General features: G+C 44.8%; 1 protein-coding gene across 1 annotated transcript in view; it reads left to right on the forward strand.

The window, feature by feature from the left end:
* The first annotated feature begins 326 nt into the window (after window positions 1-326).
* Window positions 327-24,026, forward strand: part of LOC124556070 (toll-like receptor 7) — a 74,494-nt gene continuing 50,794 nt past the window's right edge. Inside the window, exons 1-3 of the mRNA XM_047130099.1 lie at window positions 327-348; window positions 15,676-15,882; window positions 16,268-20,334. Of these exons, the coding sequence (XP_046986055.1) occupies window positions 327-348; window positions 15,676-15,882; window positions 16,268-20,316 (4,278 nt within the window). The 3' untranslated portion in view covers window positions 20,317-20,334. The remainder of the gene's footprint in view (window positions 349-15,675; window positions 15,883-16,267; window positions 20,335-24,026) is intronic.

Consider the following 24,026-nt stretch of genomic DNA (forward strand, 5'->3'; position numbering starts at 1 on the left):
ACAAAAAGATTTGAATGTAAGAAAATCAGTCACGGAAATTAAACTGACTATAGCACCATCAAATTCTTCCGATGTGGATGATCCAGATGCCATTTAGGATGCGTATTTAATGACAATGATGTTAGTGTACTATTGTGTGCTTCAGTGTTAAATTTTAAGTGCATAAATTTTGCATTAAAACGAGTTTCAGAAAGTTGATATTGATTATTTTGTGTAATACCACTTAGAAACTCTGCTACTTTAGACTCATTATGTGAGTAAACGAGAATCTAACACCATATTTTACGTAGGCCCACATAATGTCACCAGTTTTACGGGAATTCGGTATGCGCGACGACTCCTCGGAACGTAACTACCGCGTATAACGAGATTTGTCAGTACATTATCTCGTCCACTCCTAACCGTGATGCAGCTTCGCGCTTTCCACATTAACAAATCAATGCCGGCTTTGAAATAAATGACATGTGGCAGGAAAAATACGAGGCCCCAGATTGAATGCCGAACATTTGGCTGGGTGGGAATTTACCCACATAGCCACCTAAACACACCAGGAATAAAGTATAACCTTTCAGATCTTAAAAATTCAGCTATAACTGGCTGGATTCCTTGATAATGACTAGCGGTTTCAGGATTAATTAAAGTTAGCACTCTCCGGGAAAGAGACAACCTAGATCTGCAACCATTAGATACAGTTTTAATATTTACATTTTCTCCGATCTACGTCCAGCTTGTTTCAGATGTTATTCTTTTCAGTCGACTGGGGAAAACAAGAAAGATTGATGTTTAGCTTCAGATCGACGAAGAGAAACAATAGGCACAAGTTCGAATAGGACATGGATGTGGAAGGAAATTGGCAGCGTTGTTTTCAAGGAAATCATCCTGTCACCACCGTTAATTGTCTTTCAAGGAAATTCCTTAATGCCAACAAGGGTATTTGAATCCCTCCTCTTCAAAGTGCGAGTCCAGTGATTTAACTAGTTCGCAAAACTTCTGCTTCCCATGCCCGGGTTCCCGGGTTCGATTCCCGGCGGGGTCAGCTATTTTCTCTGCCTCGTGATGACTGGGTGTTGTGTGCTGTCCTTAGGTTAGTTAGTTTTAAGTAGTTCTTAGTTCTAGGGGACTGATGACCATAGATATTAAGTCCCATAGTGCTCAGAGCCATTTGAACCAATTGAAAACTTCTGCTTGCAAAACTTCGATTCCTACTTCAGTTACATTTTGTTACCAGTATTATTACTCTGTCACGACGTCGCAAATGCAAGTGCCCGTTTGTAATTATTACATTATTTCGCGTAGTATAAACTCTTTTTCTGGGATGTGTGCCAGTTACGTTAGGTGGTTAAATGGCGACTCTGATGAGACATTTTAATACAATTTAATTTCATTATGAGGTTCTTCATATCGTATAATTTATACTCTATAAGAGAAAACTACATCTTTCATGTTGTGCATGACTTTGTGCCCAATGGTAAGGTTCAAATGGCTCTGAACACTATGGGACTCAACATCTGAGGTCATCGGTCCCCTAGAACTTAGAACTACTTAAACCTAAATAACCTAAGGACATAACACACATCCATGCCCGAGGCAGGATTCGAACCAGCGACCTTAGCGGTCACGCGGTTCCATACTGAAGCTCCTAGAGCCACTAGGCGACAACGGCCGGCCACAATGGTAAGGAGAGGTCGGCTACAGACTGGTGTGGCAACAGTCGTCTTAGAAAAGCTGGATGGAGCAGAAATGATTGGCGGACAGGTTAATACAACAATTTCTCCAAGTGTACAAAGACTCGATACGAATAATGCGACAAGAAATAGAGTTCAGCTATCGCTGTACCAAGGGAGAAGCACGAACTAAGGTGTCGAAGAACAGTGGCTCCAAGCGCGAGTGGGGTTAAGGGGCCGTCGCAGGCCGTCCCATAACGCGGCGGCAGAGGGCGCTCGTGGTCTTGAGACGGTGGAGGTGTGGCTTAGTGACCGTGCTTCATTGGTTCTGCCAGATACTGTGCGGCCGCTACCGGCTTCAGTCAGAAACTTGCAACTCCGTTGCTATGACGCCCGCGGAGTGGTTCTGATGCGTGATACACTTGCATACTGCGCATTTTGTGAAATGAAAACCTCACAGCAGCATGTAAGATCCTCTCTTTGGAACCAAAACCGGTTTCGTTGCTTCAAGCTGCAGATTCAAGAGGGTATCTAAATACAAATGGGAAATATCTGTTGAAAAACAGAATGTCCCCTCAATCAGTAATAACAGCAATAACTACACGATAGAAAACCCGAATGTGGGAATAGATAGAAGACCCAAAATTCATTATTCGGATAATAATACTCCGTCAAGTGAGCGTACCGTCGAACTGTAAATCGGCTGAATGGTGCCATCAGCATCCTCCAAAAACTGAGCTGGAACCGACAACATAATCAGACTGAATGCAAAAACGATGGGCTATACCCTAAAAAACCGCACCCTCTGTGTTGATGGAACTTACCAAAATTCAAGAATGAGACCGCATCGCACTTTAAGAGCTCGAGCAATAACATGTTAGTACTGAACTTGCAGGAACGATCCAGAAGCTGTCAACGTGGCGCATACGCGCTGGACAGGCCCACGCCGCGCCACCGCAGTTACGCCGTGGGCACATGGACGGTGCTTTCGAACGTCAACGCTGAGCGTGCCAACGTGCTGCTGAACGTTCAGAAACGATGTGACTTGTGCATACGGTAGGTGTCGTGATGACTGGGTGTTGTGTGATGTCCTTAGATTGGTTAGGTTTAAGTAGTTCTAAGTTCTAGGGGACTGATGACCATAGCTGTTAAGTCCCATAGTGCTCAGAGCCAGCCATACGGTAGGTGTGATGATGTTTGGTTAACGTCGCGCTCAACTGCGCGGTCATCAGCGCTCGTAAAAAAACCCGTCCCAATTCTTTCCCAGTACATTTTTTTACACAGTCCAAAGTAGCCACTGTCACGAATGAGGAGGAGGAGGAGATTAATGTTTAACGTCCCGTCGACAACGAGGTCATTAGAGACAGAGCACAAGCTCGGATTAGGGAAGGATGGGGAAGGAAATCGGCCGTGCCCTTTCGAGGGAACCATCCCGGCATTTGCCTGAAGTGATCTAGGGAAATCACGGAAAACCTAAATCAGGATGGCCGGACGCGGGATTGAACCGTCACGAATGATGATGATGACGAGGTCAACACAAACACCCAGTCTCCGGCCAGAGAAAATACCCAACCCGGGAGGGATTCGAACCCAGGAGCCCGTGATGCAAAGGCAGCTACGCCAGCCACTAGACCACGAGCTGCGGACGCCGGGAAATGTGCCTGAAAGTGATATACGCGATCGCAGTGCGTTTCAACGGCAGTTGCCTGCTGTAACTGGCTCGCAAATCACCCTGTTTACGAAACTGACGGGCATAAAACTCCTGCGTTAGCTCTATTAAAACTCACATTTCCTCCCTTATCCATTAGCCAGTCAGGTTATTCTGACTGTAGTACACATAAATAAATATTTCCATATGGATGAACATGGCATACGGCCAAAAGGAATGTACCATGGCCAGTCAAGAAGGACATCACCTTTTAAAAGTTCCATTACAAATACTGCGATGCGAAGATAAAAAATATATAATCATTCTCACATTTAGTAAGACGCTAAGGTCATTCTTAGTTGATCACTATTCCTATTCAGTAGCAGAATTCTTGTAAGAAGCGAAATACAAAACTTGAAACAAGAAAGTGCCAATATATTATTGCACCTAGTGCAAGCTGTCTTGTAGATAAAGGCAACCGCAGAAACTCACTCTTCAGAAACCGCACACTTACATTTACATAACACGGAATACTATGGAATATTCTTCTACTAAACTAATATGAAAGTATCAGAACATTTTACAAATGAAAAGGTTAGTAAAAAAAAGAAATTCGGATCTAGCGGGACGCGAACAAGCAACACATAATGAGTCAGATTGCTCATCTATACCTCTACTCACTGCGCTAAACTGACAAAAAAAGATTTTTCTATACTTTGCATCTTAACTTGTCCTGAAAGCGAAAGGCCACCTGTATCAGATGATACCAGCCCTCTTCAGTACAGTCTCGAGACGAAATTTTGGATTTCAGTTGAATAGGGTGGTCATTGATAGTGACCGGGCCAAATATTTCACGAAATAAGAATCAAACGAAAAAACTACAAAGAACGAAACTCGTCTAGCTTGAAGGGGGAAACCAGATGGCGCTATGGTTGGCCCGTTAGATGGCGCTGCCATAGGTCAAACTGATATCAACTGCGCTTTTTTAAATAGGAACCCCGATTTTTTATTTTATATTCGTGTAGTACGTAAAGAAATATGAATGTTTTAGTTGGACCACTTTTTTCGCTCTGTAATAGATGGTGCTGTATAGTCACAAACGTATAAGTACGTGGTATCACGTAACATTCCGCCAGTGCGGACGGTATTTGCTTCGTGATACATTACCCGTGTTAAAATGGTCCGTTTACCAATTGCGGAAAAACTCGATATCGTGTTGATGTACGGCTATTGTGATCAAAATGCCCAACGGGCGTGTACCATGTATGTTGCTCGGTATCCTAGACGACATCATCTAAGTGTCTGGACCGTTCGCCGGATAGTTCGGTAATTTAAGGAAAAAGGAAGTGTTCAACCACATGTGAAACGTCAGCCACGACCTGCAACAAATGACGATGCCCAACTAGGTGTTTTAGCTGCTGTCGCCGGCCGCCGTGGCCGAGCGGTTAAAGGCGCTACAGTCTGGAACCGCACGACCGCTACGGTCACAGGTTCGAATCCTGCCTCGGGCATGGATGTATGTGATGTCCATAGGTTGGTTAGGTTTAAGTAGTTCTAAGTTCTAGGGGACTTATGACCACAACAGTTGAGTCCCATAGTGCTCAGAGCCATTTGAACCATTTTTTTTAGCTGCTGTCGCGACTAATCCGCACATCAATAGCAGACAAATTGCGCGAGAATCGGGAATCTGAAAAACGTCGGTGTTGAGAATGCTACATCAACATCGATTGTACCCGTACCATATTTCTATGCACCAGGAACTGCATGGCGATGACTCTGAGCATCGTGTACAGTTCTGCCACTGGGCACAAGAGAAATTACAAGACGATGACAGATTTTTTTTCGCGTTCAATTTAGCGACGAAGCGTCATTCACCAACAGCGGTAACGTAAACCAGCATAATATGCATTATTGGGCAACGGAAAATCCACGATGGCTGCGGTAAGTGGAACATCAGCGATCTTGGCGGGTTAATGTATGGTGGGGCATTATGGGAGGAAGAATAATTGGAGCCCATTTTATCGATGGCAATCTAAATGGTGAATTTCCTACGTAATGTTCCACCGATGCTACTACAAGATGTCTCACTGCATGACAGTATGGCGATGTACTTCCAACATGATGGATGTCCGACACATACGTCGCGTGCGGTTGAAGCGGTATTGAATAGAATATTTCATGACAGGTGGATTGGTCGTCGGAGCACCATACCATGGTCCGCACGTTCACCGGATCTGACGTTCCCGGATTTCTTTGTGTGGGGAAAGTTGAAGGATATTTGCTATCGTGATCCACCGACAACACCTGACAACATACGTCAGCGCATTGTCAATGCACGTGCGAACATTACGGATGGCGAACTACTCGCTGTTGAGAGGAATGTCTTTACACGTATTGCGAAATGCATTGTGGTTGACGCACATCTGTTTGAGCATTTATTGCATTAATGTGGTATTTACAGGTAATCATCCTGTAACAGCATGCATTCTCAGAAATGATAAGTTCACAAAGGTACATGTATGACATTGGAACAACCGAAATAAAATGTTCAAACGTACATACTTTCTGTATTTTAATTTAAAAAACCTACCTGTTACCAACTGTTAGTCTAAAATTGTGATCCATATGGTTTTGACTATTACAGCGCCATCTATCACAAATCGAGAAAAGTGGTTCATATTTCTTTACGTACTACACTCATGTGTAATAAAAAATGGGGGTTCCTACTTAAAAAAACGCAGTTGATATCAGTTTGACCTATGGCAGCGCCATCTATCGGGTCAACCATAGTGCCATCTGATTTCCCCCTTCAAGCTAGACAAGTTTCGTTCTTCGTAGTTCTTTCGTTTGATGCTTATTTCATGAGATATTTAGCCCGGCCACGATCAATGGACCATGCTATATATCTATATATATACCGACTGTTAACAGCCGACCGGTGTGGCCGAGCGGTTCTAGGCACTTCAATCTGGAACCGCGCGACCAGCGACCTCTAGGGTCGCACGTTCGAATCCTGCCTCGGGCATGGATGTGTGTGATGTCCTTAGGTTAGTTAGGTTTAAGTAGTTTTAAGTTCTAGGGGACTAATGACCAAAGACGTTTAGTACCATAGTGCTCAGAGCCATTTTTTTTAGTGTTAACGTACCGTTGCAGTGCCTCGTTGACGTTGTATCGTCGTTGCCTTATGCGGTATGTTCCTGTGTATAGGTCATTGAAAGCAATCAGCATTGACCTTGCTGGGCAATTTAACCCTTTGTTGCCTGACGGTACTTAAAAGTACCAGTAAGTTTTGACTCTAATTATTTTCTCGTGGTGCAGTTTCGTGATCTGAGAGCCCGTCGGTACGTAACAGTAACTCTGCTCTACTGTTTCATAGATGTTATTGTGCAATACATAGACCTCTCTGTCGGTCGGAGCTTGAAATTGTTTTTCGCGCGCTGCTGTGAAAACAGAAGATCGTATGTGCTTGTTTCCATGGTGTTGCCTGAATTTGTGCGCAATTTATTGAAACTTCCGTTGAGTTTTCCATTGTACGTACTTACCTTCTTTGGTTTTTTTGTAATAGTTTGAAGCATTACGTTACAAGTGAATGAGATAAAGTGGAAAATATAAAGCGGACTTATTAGTACCGCCAGGTTGTGCGAACACTTTATTGTAGCAACAACGCGTTACCTCTCACTAGTTGTTCTGTCCACTTTTTCTCACACAGAAATCGGTAAATACATTTGCCTGTGGAAAAATTAGAACAAACAGGAAAGGTTTGCCAGGGAATTTACCTAAAGAAAAATGTCTAAATCAAATCACAGAGTGTCATCTTTAGAACTAACAGTATTTCAATGGAAGGAAAATAAAGTAGTGTATTTTGCGTCAAACTTCCATGGCACTGAACAGAGCGTAGTGACAAGAAAACAGAAAGATGGAACTAGTATGACTATCCATGTCCAGTTATTGTATGTGATTACAATAAAAACATGGGTGGTGTGGATCATGCAGACAGATTACATTCAACTTATGGTCTTGACAAGTGATCAAAGAAATGGTGGTACCGTCTCTTCTGGGGAGCAATAGAAATTGCTTCTGTCAATGCTTACGTCATTTTCAGTTATCTACATGGGGCACTGCCACTGCTGGAATTCAGGTGTGCTGTGGCACTAGGGCTAATGAATGAACAGCAAGTGCCAAATCTCAAAAAGAGAAACTCTGGTAAAGATGAAATAACTCTCCCAAAGAGAAGGAAGGATAACTTTTCTGTTCCGAAGGATGTACGTCTTGGCAACCGAGGAAACCATTTTGTAGTGTTCAGTTGTAAAAGAGGACGATGCGAAATGTGTGCGAAAAATAAAATTCAGTCGAGACCACATTCACAATGTAGTACATGTAAAGTGTGTTTGTGCTGCAATGAGAAAAAGAACTGTTTCCTACAATTTCATGAGGTATCAGTAAATATGTGATATGTATATACTGTCAAAAATGTATAGCTAAGTTGCTATGTATTGTGAAGTTGCTCTAGAATAAATTTATGCGAAATTAAAAAAAAAAAAATTCAGAAATATCATATTTCGGTTAATTAATTTTCTAATGTAAAAATATTTAATATTTATGTGGAACAAGGTACAAGTTATAAAAATTGGAGCATTTTCTGCGCGTGTTGTGATTCTGTACATGGAGTCTGACGGTACTTCTAAGTACCAGGAGAGAAAAAAGTTGTGAAAAATAAAATAAAATTTTACAAAAAATCCTACCGTCATTTGAGGCTACAATAGCATAAATTCTGCAAAGAAAATGTTAAAAAATAAATTTTTTCTTATGTCAGGAAACAAAGGGTTAATAAGCAGCAGGTTATTGGCGGCCCCTGTGTTTTCCGTGGACTTATGACGCAGTTTACTTGTTTACTTGTGATGTATCAGCAGTGTTTGGAGGCAGTACATGGTTGACCCTGGCTGTTGTATGGGGCAGTCATGCAGACTAGTGTGGCCTTGAAGCTTTTCCTTATGCAAACATTTTGGCTTGGAAGACTTGAAGTATAGCGGAGAGTACAGGACTACTAGTGAGATGGTCCAAGAAACGTAGTCTTTGTATTTCATGATCTTTAAGTTATGACTGTCGTAGCCACTTATAGAATAAATAGGCTCTATTTCAGGCTGCTTTTTTCTATTAATATAACAGCAAATTATGGTGGAAAAATGTTTGTATTTATACTTTCTATTCGCTTAGAAAACTATTTCCGGGTACTATTTCACTGAGAAATATTTAAAATTCCTTATGAAACGTCATATGATTGCTCTTTTCCTTCTTACGCAGTGTATGAAGGTATGTTTGATACCATGGAACGAGTGGCCATGACTGGTTTGTGGCTAATTATTTGAGTGATAAACGGCAATGGGCGCCCTACTGCATTCGTGAAAGTCTTTCCCTGTTTCAACTACGCAGAGAATTTCACAAGCGCCATACACAGTTTTATGTGTATCGCAGTGTGTGCATTTGTCAGTCCGTGTGGGCACCTTGTGTTTGAGTATGTGTTTCAGCACGTTTTGTGCTAAAACGACAATGTATACCTTCGTGGTATTAATAATTTAACAGTTTTGTAGGACAGTTTTTCATCGTATGTTTTACAGGCAGTGAGCTTCTTCTTCTGCTGAAACCGACTTTTTGCAGCCTGTTCTTCCTTTCCGTATAAGACTGTCATCATACGAGAGGCCTTCAGTGAGTAATGAAACACATTTTCTTCTCAGCCAGTTTCGGTTGACAAAACGCAGAATTTGTTGCGGGACATCGTGGAACGTGGAATATTCCCGCTTCAGCCCTACAGTTTCACGAAGTTCCGATGGTGGTGGCGCAATACGTAGTCTTCAAAGTGGCGTCTGTAGCTTAGGTACGTTCCAAGTAGAAATCTGTCATCGAGTTTCTGTCGGCAGAAAACTAGAGCATCGCAGATGTTCATAGGCGCTTGTGGAATGGCTACGCGGACGTGGTAGCGAACAAAACCACAGTGAGTCGTTGGGTGAGGCATCTGTTATCATCGCAACAAGGTCGCGCAAACCTGTCCTATCTCCCGCGAGCCGGCCGGCAGCACATAGTCTTGGAACGTGCAGACATTCCCATTCGAGGTGATCGATGGATCGCAGTCGCAGTCAAACATCTCGCAGCACAACTGGACGTCTCTGTCGTTAGTGCTGACACACTCGTCCATCGCTCGTGCTACTTAAACGTGTGCGCCCGCTGGCTTCGTCGCCGTCTCACAGAAAACCATAAAGAGCAACAAAGGACCGTATGTGCACAGTTGTCTGTGCGTTACGAGGCTGATGGTGACTATATTTTGTCGAACATCGTTACAGGCGATGAAAGATGGATTCATCACTTCATTGGATACGATGTCGACTAGTTGAGCGGTACTATGGGCTAAAAATGGCTCTGAGCACTATGGGACTTAACATCTGAGGTCATCAGTCCCCTAGAACTAAGAACTACTTAAACCTAACTAACCTAAGGACATAACACACACACATGCCGGAGGCAGGACTCGAACCTGCGACCGTAGTGGTCGCGCGGTTCCACACTGAAGCGTCTAGAACGGCTAGGCCACTCTGGCCGGCCGGTACTATGGGGACGTACAAACCGTCCCACTAATGTGGACGTCGCATTCACCGGAGATTACGTTGAAGTAAGTGGTGAACAGTATGACGTATTGAAATCAAGAATGAAACTATCCTACTTCTTAAAAAAAATTGTTGCATTACCTACTAAATGCCCCTCGTTTATCTCTATTTCGTTTAATTCACATGACTACCCCAGAGTTTCTCCTGTCGCTACGTCAAATTCTCTTAACTAGTTTTGGATACCTGCTCTCTGTTCCTCTCGTTTCATGCAACCTTATCTCTGACAGACGTCGATAAACTTCACGTATAGCGATTTGTCAGGCAAAAAGGGAGGACGTATATATGAACATCTATAAGATACTTGTACTGCAATGTCACGAAAATAATATGCTGTTGAATACTTGTACACAATGCCTGTTCAGAGTAGACGAAGCTTCACGAAAATATAAGCATCACCTTCGCCACGTTATGCTGAGGAGTAGAAGAGAGTACAGTTAAAAAAAAACTGTTAGCGATTACATACAAAAATTTGTGATTGAATACAGGATTTCCTTTCAGGTAAAACTCAAGACGTCGTTTTTAACGGAGCATTATCGACTACTGTAATTTAGGGACTGCCACAATGGAGCGTTTGAGGCCAGCTGTAAATGACATTTTACGTTAACGCTCTAGCGGATAACGTAGGAAGAACCTAAGGTTATTCGCGGACGATGATGATATCTATGGGAAGGCTGCAAAGCTAGAAGACTGTAGCGAAATTCTGGGAGAACTGCAATGGATCCACGGCTTGTGCAGGGACTTTCAGTTGATGCTGAATGTAAACAACTGTAATGTGTTGTGCATAGATAGGCTAAGAGATCCACTGCTCTTCAAATACGCTATAGGCGACCAATCACTGGCACCAGCAATTACTGTAAAATACCAAGACTAATTATATGGAGTGACCTAAAATGGAACAACCATATAAAATAATAACAGGAATAGTAGATAACAGACTGAGATTTATTGGAAGATTCTTAAGGAAAGATAGTTAAGTTACAGAGAAGATGCAACGAGTAGGGGCGTGTTTCGTCACTAGATCGTTTTCACGGCGGGAGAACGTTACAGAGATGCTCAATGAAATCCAGTGTCAGACGCTAAAAGAGAGGCGTTGTGCCTCACGGAGAGGTTTAATGCTGAAATTTGGAGACCAAACGTTCCAAAGTGAATCGGACAATGTACGAGGGGCGTTCAATAAGTACTGCAACACATTTTTTTCTCAGCCAATTCCGGTAGAAATTATGCGGAATTTATTGAGTGACGTCGTGGAATATTCTCGCTGCAACCCTACAGATTCATGAAGTATTGGTAGGTGGCGACGCTATACGTAGCCTTCAAAATGGCGTTTGTAAAGGTGGTTCCTTCCAAGTAGAGAGTTATCATTGACTTTCTTTGGCGGAAATCCAGAGAATCTCAGATATTCATAGGCACTTGCAGAATGTCAACGGAGACCTGGCAATCAACGACAGCCGGGCGAGTCCTTGGGCGAGACGATTGTCATCATCGCAAGATCGCAGAAACCTGTCAAATCTCCCGCGTGACGGCCGGCCGCAGGCAGCTGTGACTCCTGCATAGTTGGAATGTGCGGACACTGTTATTCGAGATGACCAACAGATCACAATCAACTACCTGGCTGCATAGCTAGAGGTCTGTGTTCGTAGTGCTGACACCCTCCGCCACCACTCGGGATACTCAAATGTACCGGGTGATCAAAAAGTCAGTATAAATTTGAAAACTGAATAAATCACGGAATAATGTAGATAGAGAGGTACAAATTGACACACATGCTTGGAATGACATGGGGTTTTATTAGAACCAAAAAAATACAAAAGCTCAAAAAATGTCCGACAGATGGCGCTTCATCTAATCAGAAGAGCAGTAATTAGCATAACAAAGTAAGACAAAGCAAAGATGATGTTCTTTACAGGAAATGCTCAATATGTCCACCATCCTTCCTCAGCAATAGCTGTAGTCGAGGAATAATGTTGTGAACCGCACTGTAAAGCATGTCCGGAGTTATGGTGAGGCATTGGCGTTGAATGTTGTCTTTCAGCATCCCTAGAGATGTCGGTCGATCACGATACACTTGCGACTTCAGGTAACTCCAAAGCCAATAATCGCACGGACTGAGGTCTGGGGACCTGGGAGGCCAAGCATGACGAAAGGGGCTGCTGAGCACACGATCATCACCAAACGACGCGCGAAAGAGATCTTTCACGCGTCTAGCAATATGGGTTGGAGCGCCATCCTGCATAAACATCGTACGTTCCAGCAGGTGTTTATCACCCAGGCTGGGGATGATGCGATTCTGTAACATATCGGCGTACCTCTCACCCGTTACAAAACCAGAATCACGCATTTCCTCGAAGAAAAAAGGCCCGATAACGGTACATGTATATCCAACCCATACCGTGACATTTTCGTCGTACAGTGGAGTTTCCACGACAGTTCTAGGATTTTCGGTAGCCCAAATTCTGCAGTTGTGGGCGTTGACAGCCCCTCGGAGCGTGAAATGTGCTTCGTCGGTCCACAACACGTTACTCAACCAATCGTCATCTTCCGCCATCTTTTGAAACGCCCACACCGCAAATGCCCTCCGCTTCACTAAATCACCAGGTAACAGTTCATGATGCCGATGAATTTTGTACGGATAGCATCGGAGGGTACGCCTAAGTGCCAGCCAAACAGTAGTGTATGGAATGCCGGTGCGACGCGCTACTGCACGAGCGCTGACTTCCCCGTGCATAGACAAACCCGCTAGAGTCCCCATTTCTTCCTGAACTGTCTCAGCAGCATTACGCCTTGTGCTGGGTCGGCCACTACGGGGTCTATCGTCTAAACAACCCGTGGCTTCGAACTTTTAAATCATTCTCGCCACAGCTGCATTTGTCAACGGACTTTTACCCGTTCGAATCCCCTTCCTATGGCGATAGGATCGTAACGCTGAAAATAGCACATTCCCCATTCTGATAATACAGCTTCACTAAAAGCGCCTTTTCAGGTAACGTCAACATGCTGCGACTGCTGGCGCATCTGATTCTCTCTCTCATTACAGCTCCTTTTATACACGATTGTCATGCGTAGTCACTGACGTTTTGCTGTCCTGCGCCATATGTCGGACATTTTGTGAACTTTTTTTTGCTTCTAGTAAAACCCCATTTCACTCCAAGCATGTGTGTCAATTTTTACTTCTCTATCTACATTATTCCGTGGTTTATTAAGTTTTCAAATTTATACTGACTTTTTGGTCACCCGGTATATCACCGCTGGGTTCCTTGCCGCCTAACAGACTGTACAGAGCAACGAAAGACCATCTTCGGGGATTGTTTGCGTGTTACGAGGCTGATCGTAATAATTTTTTGACGAACGTCGTCACAGGCGGTGAAACATGGGATCATCAATTAGAAGCCGAAACAATCGGGACTCCACGGAGTGGCGCCACACCACCTCTCCTCCTCAGCCGCTCAAGTCTTGGCTACGGTCTTCTGCGACTCTGAAGGGGTTATTCTGTTACATGTCTGCTAGCATGATGCAACGATCAACTCTGAAGGGTACTGTGTTTCCCTCTGGAAATTGAAGAAACAACTTTAGCGTCCTCGTCACCACAAACATGCAAACGAGCTTTTCTTTCTCCATGACAACGCAAGACCTCCCACAAGTCTGCGCACCCGAGAGGAGCTCACAAAACTTCACTGACTGTCTTTCCTCATCCACACAACAGCGCGGATCTCGCACCTTCCATGCAGCATGCACTCTACGAGAAGCAGTACGTGGATGGTGGGGAGGTTGTTGATGCAGCAAGACGTCGACCAGTAAAGTGCTACCATGCGGGCATACAGTCCCTCCTAGTGGGCTGGCGTAAGACCTTCGCACCGAACGGAGATTATACTAAAAAATAGGGTTTTGTAGCCGAAAGAGTGGCGAATAATATGGTGAATTGGAATCCTGAATTAAAGCAACCTACTTTCAGAAAACAATATGTTGCAGTACTTATTTACCACCTCTCGTCTTACTTCCTCCCGCATACCTCTGGGGAAATAATCATGGCGAGAAAGTTGAATGAATCAGATGTCATGCGGAGCTTCGTCCAGCGTACGGTCACGCTTCCCACCCGTCATCCGCAAATGGAACAGGAAAGCCGGGAAAAAATGCGGACATCAGAAGTACCCTCCGCCATATCCCGTAAGATGGTTTTCGGAGTACAGACGTAGACGTACCTTTTTGTCGCCGTCATAGTGAGCCTGACACTCGCCGTACATCCAAAAGTGATCCGGCGGTACATTTTCTTATACGTTACAAGGGTTTTGTGAAAAGTATTGCTCCAGAATTTCTTGTGTGAAAATTCTTAAAGTTTGCTACCCAGAACTGCTACGTGTAACATGACAGCGTGTAACGTAACTATATCGGTGCGTGACAATCAGCGTGCTGTAATCGAGTTTAGAATTGGAAGAGTTCGTTCACACACGGAGCACCTTCTCCTTCACCATGACAATGCCAGACCAAAACGACTGCTGCGACATTTGCAACAACCAGACGCTTTGGGTTGACTCTCATCGATCTTGCTTCGTACAGTCCCGACTTGGTCTCATCCGATTTTCATCTGTCGCCCGAAACTTCAAGAACACCTTCGCGGATACTTTGATAGTGAGGAAACGGTGCAGAGGTGAGGTTTTGGTTCCGTCAAAAAGCCAAACATTCAATAGTGACGGTATCAACAAACTGCTTTCTTGTTGGGAGAAATGTATTCGTCGCCAGGATGACTATGTTCAAAAATAAATATATAGGCACGAAGAATAAAGATACAGAATGTTAATAACGCTTGTTTTATTTGTAAGACCTTTGAGAGTTCTCACATAAAAACGCAGAGGTGTTACTTTTGATAACGCCCTCGTAGATAGTTATCGCCTTAACATAAATTCAAGACGTTGTTATATTTGTTTAGCGTGCTGATTGTAACCATCGCAGTTCTGTCTCAAACTCCTTCTTCAGTGCATCCGTCCATTTTTAGTGATCTAAGATAAATTCTAAGCATCGGTACATCGAGAAGAATGTTAATTATTTTTTGTACTTGTTGACATAGCGTCCTTTTCGATAAGAATGTAATAGTTTCTGTCATTTCTTTCGGTCTGTCTCCCACCTCGCTATCCTTCATCGGCCTATCGAAATTAATTCTTTATTTATTTATTCCTGTCTTTTCTTCCATTTACGCCAATTTCTTTGGCCCTAAACTTACTGACTAACTATTTCTTATTAAGTTTGTTGATGAAAGCTTTAATGATTAGAAATGTAATTCTGACCCCCCTAAGACTGTTGATTTTAATTTCATTAACACATTTTAAACACAGGATTGTGTTACTTTTCGTTATTAAACTTATGACTTCTCAGTCATCAATTTTCATATGCAGTACAATTCCACAAAGAGAACGTGATGTAGAATTCGTAATACCAAGTAACAATTTGTCTGAAAGTTCTAAGACGGCCGAATCAATTACTTCACAAAAATATTGTCTTATTTATTTCAAAAACACTGCAAAATAGAAACCCTGAAGTAAAAATGAACGATGGTTCAAAGGGTGTAATGTGTACGTTAGTTGAAACGGCCCAGTAGGTTAGTTTTACCCACATTTTTCTCAGGATAGCGCACGCAAAGAAATGGACATCGGTGCTTTTAGCCATGCTCGAAAGTTTACTGTCAGTTTTGGGAGTTGGGCTTTTTTGCTTTTTACAGTTAAACGGCAGCGCCAGCCCGCGCGCGGCGCGGCGCACACGTGCGGCCAGGCGTTATCGTGGCTGCGTCCGGTGAAAATCCGAGGGAGCGTGCACCGTGGCCTGTTAATAGTCCCAGGCCTGTCAGCCCGTGCTGCCGCCTGGCGGTGGCGCGCCGCCACGCCTCCCCCCTCCACGGCGGCCGGCCCCCACCCCGCCACCACAGCCAGCCGGCAAGCGCAGTTGCGCTAAGCGTTAGTCGCGTCTTCGGTATATACTAGTGCGCGCGGCCACGATCGCGCCAGTTGCGCCGCAGAGCCAGACGCGGTGTGGCAGCAGCGAGGTAGGGGGGATAGACAGTCGCCTGTTCTTACGCGTGTGGGCGTGCTGGCTCCTGGCGCCAACGGGTGCATTTTCAAGTAACTGACTGAAAGAACTTTCTCTACCTATTCGACACAGTTATGTAGCGGGACTCGAGTATTTTTTCACCAATTTTAATCTGCAACGTGTGCACCCGGGACAGTTTTGACGCCACAGCGGACAGCAGTAGAGCGCCGTGCACGGCCAGTGAGTGCGGTGCCGTCGCACTCGTGAGCTGTCGTCCTGTGCGTGAGCCGGCGGCGATCGGCCGCCAAACGCAGACCTGGATTCCTCGGCGGGCAGGCGACATGTGCGCGCGTCAGTGTACGCCGTGTCCACGTTCCTGGCGCTGTGGCTGGCAAGCGGCGCGGCAGCGGCCAAGGAGCCCGACATCTGCAACTACGGGGCCGACAACGGCACGTGGTGCCGCATCAGGACGCTGGACGCCTCCGGACCGGCGCTGGCCGCACTGCAGCTGGACCCGTACACTTCCAAGCTGCGCCTCACGTGTAGTCCCGACCTGCTATTCGACAGCGCCTTCACCACCAAGGCGTTCAGCCGCTACCCTCAACTAGAAGACCTCACCCTCGTAAGCTGCAAACTGCGCTCGCTGCCGCCCGACGCCCTCGGAGGCCTTCCGGAGCTGAAACGTCTCAGTATCAACAGCCACAACGGCGACTGGGGCCCAAGTCACTACCTGGAGCTCGCCCCTGGCAGCCTCCGCGGTCTCAGTGAGCTGCAGCACCTCGACTTAGCCTTCAACAACATCCAAGCTCTTCCGGAAGGTTCCTTCTGCAGCCTGACGAACCTGCAGAGCATCAATTTGACCTGCAACCGATTCACGTCCGTCGAACTGGCCGGCTACCCTCCGCATCCGGCGCCTCCAGACTGCCTCGGAGGGTTTGACGTGCGCATCCTCGACCTCTCACGCAACGAAATAGCTGTGCTGGGCGGGGACTCGACGGTCACCAGGCTGAAGCGACTGCAAAAGCTGTACCTCGAGTACAACGCGATCGGAGCCGTCTCGGGAAGCGCCCTCACTGGTCTCACGGAACTGCGCATGTTCAACATATCGTACAACAAGCTTCACTCACTGCCCGGCGAGCTCTTCGCCACCAACAAAGAGCTGCGCGAGATCTACCTCCACGGCAACGAACTGCGCGACATGGGCCCCGGCGTCTTCCACAACCTCGAACAGCTGCTCGTCCTCGACTTGTCCCAAAATAAACTGACTGAGCAGCATATCAACGAGCACACCTTCGACGGGCTCATTCGGCTCGTCGTCCTCAACTTGTCCAACAACGAAATCAGTCGAATCGGCGGCCGCATGTTTAAGGACGTGTCGTTCTTGCAGATACTAGACTTACGGAACAATACTCTTATGTACATCGAGGACAATACCTTCCTGCCGCTTTACAACTTGCACACCTTGAATCTGAGTCACAATAAGTTGACCAGCCTCAGCGCAGCGACGTTCAGTGGTTTGTTTATTCTGAATTCATTGTCTATGAGCTACAACGAAATCGCTAGCATCCACCATCAAGCATTCAGTAACTGTTCAGGTCTCAAAGAACTTGATATGAGCAATAACTTGATGGACTCTGTACCTGAGGCACTGCAAGCTCTTTCGTTCCTCAAGACGCTCGACTTAGGAGAAAATCAAATTTCTTACTTTCAAAACGGCTCCTTCCGTAACCTGAACCAGTTGACCGGCTTGCGGCTGTTGGGTAACAACGTCGGAAACTTGACGAAGGGGATGTTTTGGGATCTCACCAGCCTGCAGGTGCTCAATCTGTCCAAGAACAAGATCCAGCAGATCGAAAGAGGTACGTTCGAACATAATTATCATATCGAAGCTATAAGGGTCGATTCGAACTATTTGACTGATATTAACGGCGTTTTCACGTCGATTGCGACCCTTGTGTGGCTAAATTTGTCAGAAAATCATCTAGTTTGGTTCGATTACGCTTTTATTCCGTCAAATTTAAAATGGCTGGACATTCATGGAAATTTTATTGAAGCACTGGGAAATTATTACGAAATCCAGGATAAAATGCATATTAAAACAATGGATTGTAGCCACAACAATATAACGGAACTCAATCCTCTGTCTATTCCAAACAGTATAGAGCTTCTATTTATCAACAACAACGAAATAACTGTCATTCAACCGTCAACATTTGCAGATAAGGTCAATTTAGTGAGAGTTGATATGTACGCTAATAAGATTCTTTCGATGGAACTAGACGCTTTACGCTTGCCTGTCATGCCAGAAAACAGATCTCTTCCAGAATTTTACATGGCTGGCAATCCCTTCCAGTGTGACTGTCAGATGGATTGGTTACCGAAGATAAACAATATGACAAACCCTAGGCAGTACCCGAGGGTGATGGATCTGTCGAGTATTGTGTGTACAATGACGTACGGCCGACACGGCTACGTTGTTAATGCTATAGAAGCCCAGCCATCAAACTTTCTATGCTCTTACGAAACGCATTGTTTTGCCCTGTGCCACTGTTGCGATTTTGACGCGTGTGACTGCGAAATGACGTGTCCGGAGAACTGTACTTGCTACCACGATCAGACATGGGCTCACAACATTGTAGACTGTACTGGACTGAAGAAAACAATTATGCCACCGCGCATCCCCATGGATGCGACCGAAGTGTACTTGGATGGCAACAATTTCGACGAACTGCAGGATCACGTCTTTATCGGCCGGAAAAACCTCCGCGTCCTATTTGTAAATGCTAGCAACGTCAGAACGATACAGAATCGCACTTTTAATGGCCTGCGCTCTCTCGAAATTCTTCATCTAGAAGACAATATGATACGAGAACTGAAAGGCTACGAATTTGAGCGTTTATCGCAGTTAACAGAGCTCTACTTGCAGAATAACAGGATATCTTTCGTGGCCAACATTACACTTTTGCCGCTCATGTCGCTGGAGGTACTGAGACTAGACAACAATCGCCTGATGACATTTCCCGTATGGCAGCTGAACTTGAATGGCAGGCTGTCTGAGATCTGGCTGGGCTACAACCCGTGGACGTGCAGGTGTAAGTTCCTACAAGCGTTGCAGGCTTGGGTCTCCGACAACGCACGCAAGGTGATGGACGGCGAGAACATATGGTGCTATATCAATGACACGAAACCGCCACAGCGACGGGAGATCGATTTCAATAGCACCACCTGCAGCGATTACTACGCCAGCGTTTCTGTTATCCAGAGTATCATGATATCCGATTATCTCCCCATGGTAATCACCACACTTTCCGTGTTTATCGTAATACTGACGCTGACTGTCGTCATGTTCGTCTTCAGAGAGCCAGTGAGAATATGGGTATATTCACGATACGGTATACGTCTTTTCGAATTCAAAAGCGGCTCGAAACAGTTTGCAGAAGAGAGGGAGAAGTTGTACGACGGTTACGTGTGCTACAGCCCCAAGGATGAGGATTTCGTGCTGCACTCTATCGTGGCAGAACTAGAGCACGGGGACCCGTCGTTCCAGCTGTGCCTGCACTATCGCGACCTGCCGCACCAGGCCTACTTCCAGCACTCGACGTCGCCGGTGGTCCTGGAGGCGGCCGAGGCGAGCCGGCGCGTCATCCTGGTGCTGTCTCGCAATTTCATGCAGACCGAGTGGTCGCGCTTCGAGTTCCGGTCGGCGCTGCACGAGGCGCTCAAGGGTCGCGTGTTCAAGTTGGTCGTCGTCGAGGAGAGCAGCAACCTGCCGGAAGCCGAGGAGGACCCGGACCTGCGGCCGTACCTCAAGACGGGCGCCCGCGTGCGCTGGGGAGAGAAGCGTTTCTGGGCCCGCCTGCGCTACGCCATGCCCAACCGCGACAGCTACGCGCGCCACCAGCACCATCACGCCAAGAACAGCAGCATGTACCGGCGCAACATCAACAACTACACGCTCGAGTCGACGATGAGCAACGGCAACCAACACGGGAATGCGAACGACAAGAACCGGCGCCTGCAGCAGCAGGGCCTGGGGCAGCTGGTGCCGCTGCAGCAGCTGCGGGCCAGCAGCGCGAGTGCCAGCAGCAACAGCGGCGACGCGCCGCCCAGCTACACGTCGCGCCGGGCGGCCGACGACTCGCCCGCCGCCTCCGCGGCCACGGCCGGCGCCGCCAGCCGCCCCAATTCGGAGCACATCTACTCGTCCATAGACTCGGACTACTCGACGCTGGAGCGCGACGGCTCGGTGGTGCTGCGCGGCCTCTCCAGGCCGCCGTGGCGCACCGCCGCCACCGCCGTCACCGAATCGGGCGGCGTCCAGGCCTACCTAGTCTGAGCCACCGCTCTCCCACCTGTAAGTACACCGCACGCTTATCTTCTTCCACTTCCCGCTTCCGTGTGAGAATGTGTACATTTTCCCTGCTAATTTTTCCGTAGACGCAAATCTTCATTGCTCTTGAGTGCCACCAATTTACATTTTCGTATCACTTCTTTTAGGCGTGGTGTTTTCTACTTCTTTTCTTCGATATAAACTGACTTTTGTCTCTCTGTGGCCATACTTTGTCTGTAACTACTGTGTGACACAATATTCACTCATCGTATCTTCTTTACTTCTGCAATGCCTGTCGTGTTTCAGAACAAACACTACACTGAAATTTAATTCCTCGAGAATGCTTTAAATTCGAAGCGCGCCGCCTACCAAACATCTAGTGACTGAACACCGTGCGTTGTTATTTAATACTTCAATTTTCTTCCTTAGCGTGTCATTACTTAGATGTGCCTTACCTCATTTCCATTACGTTAACAGCTGCTTTTCTTCAAAAAATCGTTGCATGGTTGTAGAGCTCCAAGTTTTGTTGCTACGTTTCTCTTTACAGCCCATTTTCCTTCACAATTCAGAATTGGACATCAAAAATCGCATATAGCGCTCGATCGACGGACATGCGTACTTCTTCTGTCGTTTATGTAGTGTTCTCAAATGTAAACGCCCTATGTGTGGTAACAATATTAAATTTTTGTGCACCATGTGTAGCGAATATAGCGTCCGTCGTAGTAATTCGTGCTTCAGATTATTAGTTGCTTCATATTATTGCAGCACGTACTGGGCGTTGCGAGCTCGCTTTATTTATATTTGTTTGCACCGTCTTCACACTAGATACAGTCCCTAATTTAGTGAGACAGGTGTGCAAGACACAAACAGAATATATCCCTAAATCTAATTAATATTTTTCTAATACTTTATTAAATATTAAACGTCACTTTACCTGGCAAAACGCTCAACTTGAAGTGACAGAGCTACCGTTGCTAACAGGCAACATGTGAACCGTAGTGAAAATGAGAAAATTTCTAATGAAATACAATATATTTTTAATAGTTTTGATGCATACTTTCAATAATTGAGGGAACTGGTCTTAAGAATATTGGTGTTGCGCTAGCTGTGTGATGTAATTGGATAACTTGGTTATATAATAACTGCAATTATATCTGCCAAGATATATTTCAGCTAAGCGCTTTGACAGTAAAATAATTAAGAAAAATTTGCTGCACATCGTTCATGCCTCATCGTTATATTCCAGGATCATAAGTCTTCTTCTAGCGTTAGTTTCACTGGAATTAACGGGGTATGTAGAAGTTGTATGTAAGATATGCCTTTGTGAAAAATAGTTTTGGTCGAAATTCACCATATTAATTCGCGACGCCCGCTGAAGCTTTTAATATTGACCTGAATAATGATAAGGAATCATATTTCTATTTTTTTTAATAAGCAGATTATACTGTTTTTCACCAAAAATTTAACCTGAAAATGTAAAGGTATTATCAGAGCACTAACGCTTGTTGGTTAAAGTGAGTGTAAAGGGATTCACTATAAAGTAAATACGATAGAAGATCTAAAAAATTTTATCTATGCTCAGGGATTACTATTTCACTTCCCCCACTATTTTAAACAGCACATTTAAACAAGCAAATGGCAGTGCTCGTCCGATTAATACGTCTATTTACACAACTCTTTGTGTGGCGTCCGTAATTCGTGAAATTAACTTTGTTTATAGCGCATGCCGTATCAAGAAATTTAGTGAGCGCAAAGCGCGACCCGTTACAATGAAATCTAGTTTCATTAAATTTCTTCTGCTGCAACGATACGTTCTTCTCTTACTAAACTCATGCCATATTTTTAAATTAGATAAAAGATGGCAGTGTATGTCAACGCCGCTCGACCCTCAATGTAGTAAAAGATTCTAACAAGTGGGTCATCTGATCAGAAGCAGGTACTTCTTTGTTGTCGTTTTCACTGCATGAATGATTCATTAGTGAGCCGAGTTCGTTGCTTACGGGACGCTAATAAAAATTCAACACTCTATGCACTAGCGCTGCGGTACCGCCGCACGATTGCGCCGTCGTTGAAGTGATTATTTATTTCTCCCTTCGACAGTGTACATTCAGCAATTGAATATATGAGATAAATTTTGTGTGTTTCGCAATGTTTTTCACGCTCTGAAATTTATGTCCTTTAATAAATGAGAGTGCAACATTTACTATATAGTAAAATTGATGAGTTTATGAAAACAGAAAAAAACTTGCAAAATTAAGAGGAACGTTTGTGAGAATTGGAATGCAAAATGTGACCGTAGTATACATCAACGAGGATTTCCTTTTTGGTTTCAGACGTTCAAAAAAGAAAGTACGTTTATAAAATAGCACACTTCGTTTCTGAAATGTCTTACGAATAATTTTTCTCTGGAATAATTATCACAAGTTTATAACTGAGTTTTCCTCTCTGTTTTCTAGCGAAATTCGTTTACAAGTGGTGTCCTACGTAACACAGTGAAATCCGTTAATTTCTCAGTTCTAGAACTATTTCTGTTGAAAATAAAGTCCCATCTTTCCACGTTCTTTGGGTTATTTGTAAGACATCTGCGGAAATTCGAGTACGTTCCATAACCCGCTGTGAGGTTTACTCCAGTTATATACAAGACTTAGCGCTTGTTTCGTATTAATATTTTTCACATGTAACACTATGCGTCTATGTTAAATGTATTGTGATATGTGGTCGTTCAGCTTAGGGAAGAGCTCCGAAACGAAAGCATTATTTAGTCGGCAGCTCTGTAAGGAATTCGTGATCGGTATTTAGTTCATACACTGTGTTTCACAAAAGAACATTTTAATATCTTTAAGATTTATTAAATACACTGCAGGCCTTCAGGTGCACTCGAATAAATATTTTGGACGAGCGCACGGAATGTCTGCAATTCATCTAGGTGAAGCAGGATAGATAATTCTATTTCTGGGTGGATTGGAATTAGGAGTTAGAGAAGAAAAATGCAATAATTTAAGGTAGACCTAATGTCTCACAGGTTTCCAGGTACGACGTATTGTTGAGAAATAATAGAAACGCATTCGAGATCTTGTCTTTCCTAAATTTAGGCTGAGAAATATTTTAGGTAGTGTGAAAATAAAAAATTCAATATAGTCTCACTTTTTTTTTCACTCGCGCAAATCGGCACTAGTGGATGGAATACTGTTCAGTGCTTAGATGATGCGAATGGGAACATCGATTTTTACGCTCTGTCTAAAATGCCGTGCTATGCGGCCGAGGTCTCGATTTTCTCACTGCGCTCCTTGTTTCGCCCGAGCGCGACGCGTCCTAAGTAATGAGCAAACGGACGCGTTATGCGGGGAAAGTGCTCCGTAAGTAAGGCTTGGCCCGGTCACGCGAGCGCCGTAGCGCCGTCGTGCACGCCACTTATATCACTTTTAATACAAAGGCCGCGAGCTTTTCTGCCAGCTATTTCTGGAATTAAGATAACAAATAATTTAACTTGTTTTGTGGTGTTCCGTCTTTCGTGGAGACATTTACGCCGTGTCAATAAATACGCACCTTGTAGGCGTCGTTAGGTTATGTCCTCTTGCTCGCTTTCCCGATTTCCTTCATATTTTGGTTCCCACAAGTGTACCAATGCTATTTTTTTCCTTATTAACATTGTCTTCTGTTTGCACTGGGTAACTCTGACGTTAACATTTCGTCGTGGTTATTCTCTCGCTGCACGT

The sequence above is a fragment of the Schistocerca americana genome, chromosome X (genome assembly GCF_021461395.2).
Source record: "Schistocerca americana isolate TAMUIC-IGC-003095 chromosome X, iqSchAmer2.1, whole genome shotgun sequence".
Lineage (NCBI taxonomy): Eukaryota > Metazoa > Arthropoda > Insecta > Orthoptera > Acrididae > Schistocerca > Schistocerca americana.